At 39.6% G+C, this 4,303-nt stretch overlaps 1 protein-coding gene across 2 annotated transcripts in view; it reads left to right on the forward strand.

Annotated features, from left to right (window-relative positions):
* The window catches only part of Tal2 (TAL bHLH transcription factor 2), a 7,849-nt gene extending 4,713 nt beyond the window's left edge, over positions 1–3,136 (forward strand). For both annotated transcript variants that reach the window (XM_010619691.2, XM_010619692.3), the window contains exon 2: positions 542–3,136. In XM_010619691.2, coding sequence (XP_010617993.1) covers positions 574–903 — 330 coding nt within the window. In that variant the 5' untranslated portion in view covers positions 542–573 and the 3' untranslated portion in view covers positions 904–3,136. The remainder of the gene's footprint in view (positions 1–541) is intronic.
* Positions 3,137–4,303: the final 1,167 nt, after the last annotated feature.

A 4,303-nucleotide genomic window follows, 5' to 3' on the forward strand; every position in this document is an offset into this window, starting at 1 on the left:
AAAAAAAAAAAAAAAAATCCATAATATTCTGTTGATTTGTTTCAGCTTTCTAGGAGCTAAATATATCTTTTATTAACGTACTTGCACAATTTTATACTGTACCTGATTCTAATTGATTAGGAATAATTGGTTATACAGAAAGTAATTGGGTTAATGGGATGAAGTAGCCTTGTGTCTGAAGACTTCAAAACAGCTAGGGAGCCGGTTGTGTGGCGCATGCCTGTAATCCTAGTACTTGGGAAGCTGAGGCACAAGGATTGCCACGAGTTTGAGGTCTGCATGGGCTACATAGTGAGCTCAAGCATAACATGAACTACAGAGCAGATCCTGTCTAAAAATAAACAAACAAAAAACAGCTAGGGAGAAAAAGTCTGAAGGGCCTTATTCTTACCTTCTCCCTTCTTATTAGAAGAAAGATTCGAAAAGCCAGAAAACAAGAAGTGAATTTCCTAAAAATCTCATTTGATAAAACCTACCATTGCCAGTCCTTGGCAGGACATGTGATACCATCCAGACCTCTTACAAGGTCTTGGCCCTACAGGGGCCTTTCTCTTTCCCATCTCAGAAACAGCCATGACCAGGAAGATCTTCACGAACACCAGGGAGAGGTGGAGGCAGCAGAATGTCAACAGTGCCTTTGCCAAGTTGAGGAAGCTCATCCCCACTCACCCTCCAGACAAAAAGCTAAGCAAGAATGAAACACTTCGCCTGGCAATGAGGTACATCAACTTCTTGGTCAAGATCTTGGGGGAGCAAACCTTGCAGCAAACGGGAGTGGCTGCTCAGGGAGGAAACATTCTGGGGCTCTTCCCCCAAGGACCTCACCTGCCAGGCCTGGAGGGTGGCGTGGCGCTCAGTGACTACGGGGTTTCTTCACCTGGCCCAAGCCAGCAGCTTCCGTAGAGTGGCTCTGGCAGCACCCCCAACCCCAGCACTTGTTCAGAAGTCACTGGCTGAAGACAGCCTTTGCATGTTCCACAGTCAACTTGATGAATAGCTTGTGAGGCACAGATTTGGGCTTCATGGGAGATGGTTCAGGGACAGCTGCAGGAGCTGAAAAGAGCCTATTAAGAGCGTCGCCCTGGGTCCATCCACGGCTGAGACTTCAGACAGAACATTCTGCTCCTCCTATTTTATAAATCCAGGTTCTGCATAAGACATTTGCAAAAAAAAAAAATCATAGGTTCATAAACTTACTGTTTTAATCATTGTTTTCAGTCATAAGAAAGGAGTTTTCTCATTATGGCTCTCAGGTGAATAAGCAGAGTATGTTTTTCTCAGAACATATTTAAAAATTTGTTTTGAAAAATGAGTCTATTTGATCAAAGGCAAACAAAATAAATCTTAAGATTTATGAGTGAAAAGACAGCCCCACAGAAACCAACCTGAAAGATGTGTGGGAAAATCGGTGGAGAAAGTCCCTCTGAGGAATGGGATTACATTCTTCCTCCTATGGAAATGTGAGGTGTTTACTTGCAGGGAGCCATTTATACACATTAACTCTAAAGCCAAATAGTACATTGCATTTGTGAAAGGAAAAGACTTGACAATTTATCAGAGTTCATAGTTTTCTTATAGAAAAATTAGCTAAAATAAGTCAGCAGTCACCTTAGTTTCTTTTTAACTTTTAACTCAGCCTGAGTTCCAATGAGTTAAGACCTGCAGAAGTCAATTTTAACTATACAAAATTCAAACATTACCATTTAATGGTTATTTAATAACCCAGTTTAAACAAAAAAAAATTAGTATACACAATAGAAATGTAATACCAGACTCTAGTGAACTAAAGAATTTGGAATTTGCCTCTCTCTTGTAGAGCATTAGTTTAATCTTATGCTGGAATTATAACCCAGTAAGTCATTGAAACAGCATGTACCCTTGCTGCACACAGTGTCACACACCATCCTGATCTTGATAAATCTCTTAATTGAGCCCAGAATACAAATAATACCATTTAATTATCTCGAGGACATTCTATTTCCCCAAAGTTCTTGAGGGTACATTGGTTTTAAAATCTTCTGAAGCCCAAGTGGGCTATCTGTGGATTTGCGGTTAGGAATTTCCACTGCATGCATAATAGAGGAATTTAAATTTCCTTCTACTTTAGAAAGAAGGTGTTTTATTTATGAATGAGCCTTCCTGGTTTGGTGATGAGACAAAAACTGGGTGAGTCTTTCATAATCTCACTCCCACTGATAGCAAGGTTATCAGGGCATTCGAGTCTAAATAGCCTCTGGACTTACAACACAGGGCTTTCTTCTGGGTCCCTTATTTAACCTGCATTTGGTGAACTTCCCCATGGACCTCATATAACTCAGGGAAACTCATAAACACAGAGAACAGGAATTTTCCCCTGAATATGCATGTCTTTCTCAACAGTTTGAGTGGATTCAAGCTTGTCCTCAAACTATCAGGTGGTGAGGCATTTTACAGTTTCGATGACAGTTATCAGTTAAGTATTATCTACTCTCATCTGGCATTAAACTAAATTAACACTTTTTTTGAAGGGTGGTACCAGGGATTGAACTCGGGTCCTTGCGCTTGCAAGGCAGGCCACCGAACCATTGAGCTAAATCCCTGGCTAAAATAACACTTTTGACAGTATTTTTATATTAGCTTTATTTTAACATGTTGCCAAGAAAAACACAAAGCACCTGTGTACCCAAATACAGCGTTTTCTGCTCTACCCAGAATAAGTTCATGTTCCGGTCTGGATACACAAAGAAGACCTTTCCACAGATGTGTAATGGAGGGATCCTGAAAAGATGAGGAGATTGTGCTGTCATTAACTTTATGAAGATGATAATTAAAGAAACTTTGCAGGAAATTCCTTAATAAGTGAATAAACCTATACATTATTACTCTTTGTAATTCACCTCTTAAAGTATGTACTTTGTCACCTTGGATTTTTATATTTCAAACTGTAGTACAGTGTTAGAAATAATTATAATCACAAGTGGACCAAAACCTTAGTAAGGTATCTAGGAGATTGGAAACTAATTCAAAAAGCACTCTAGCATACTCTTTGATGTCTATACTTAACACTTTATAATTGCAGTAATAAGAATTTATGGTTTAGCCAGGCATGGTGGTGCATGCCTGTAACCCTAGCACTTGGACTTTGATCACTGTGAGTTTGAGGTCAACCTGGGCTACAAAAGTTCAAGACCAGCCTTGACTACATAGCAAAACTTTGCCTCAAAAACAAAAAACAAAAAGGCATTTATAGTTCAGCCACCTGCCTGTAATTTCAGCCATTCCCCAGGCTGGTGCAGAGAATCACAAGTTTTGGTCAGTTTGAACAACATAGTAAATTCAAGGTCAGTTTGGACTGTATAGTGAGACTCTTTGTCTCAAACAAAAAGCAAATGGGCTATCTGTGGATTTGCGGTTAGGCTGAGGTGGTAGTTCAGTGGGGGAGCCCTTGCCTACTACGTGTGAGGCCCAGCTGAGTTCGATCCTCAGTACTGCAAACAACAACAAAATTATAGTTTATCACTGATGGCACATCTATTTATGGGCCATCTGAGCCCAAAAGAAAATTCTAGACATAGTTTTAAATCACCTAGCCTATGCTTCTCTGTTACTTGAACAAAAGTTAGGAATTTGGTGTGCTATGGGCACCACTGGAAACTTCCAGGAACCAGGTATAAATAGGTCCACTGATCAGTTTGATTAGTTTCACTTTCTCATTTTACAGAGGAAAAAGCAGGTCCTGCAGGTTTTGAAGTTATTTTCCAAAGGTGACAAAGGCAGTCATTGGAAACTCAGAACACAGAGCCATGTCTCCTGCCTTGCATCCTGCCTTGCCACAACCCTGTTCAGCCATCAAAGGATTAAAAAGTGAACAGATGCCTTATCATTATGGTCACCTCCTTTCCAAAGTGTTCAGTAATCTTCTTATTGAAATAGAATTATGGTGCTTTGTAGAATGTGATTAGTATGTATCAACCAAAGATTTTATTTGCTGATGTAATGAGTTTTTAGCCATTACAATTTGCTATTTAACTGTTAACTTATTGCAAATAAATTATTTAATAAAAGGAATCATTCTTTTCATATGATGTCATAAATTTACTAAGCATATCAACCCTTTTCTATCATTATTCTGACTCTGACACTCTGAATTCCCACTGTCTTTAGGGAAAAAAAAAGATGTCTTTCCTCCTACCCCAACCCACTGCACTTACCTTTCCCACGGTTTCCTAATTGTCCTAATTTCCAAATCATAGCTGTAGTCAGATCATTTCCCTGCTACCAAGCCTTCGGACAAACACCATTCCCCGGCAAACCAGGCCTTCTG

The sequence above is a fragment of the Fukomys damarensis genome, unplaced genomic scaffold (genome assembly GCF_012274545.1).
Source record: "Fukomys damarensis isolate Sample0158 unplaced genomic scaffold, DMR_v1.0_HiC HiC_scaffold_36, whole genome shotgun sequence".
Classification (NCBI taxonomy): domain Eukaryota; kingdom Metazoa; phylum Chordata; class Mammalia; order Rodentia; family Bathyergidae; genus Fukomys; species Fukomys damarensis.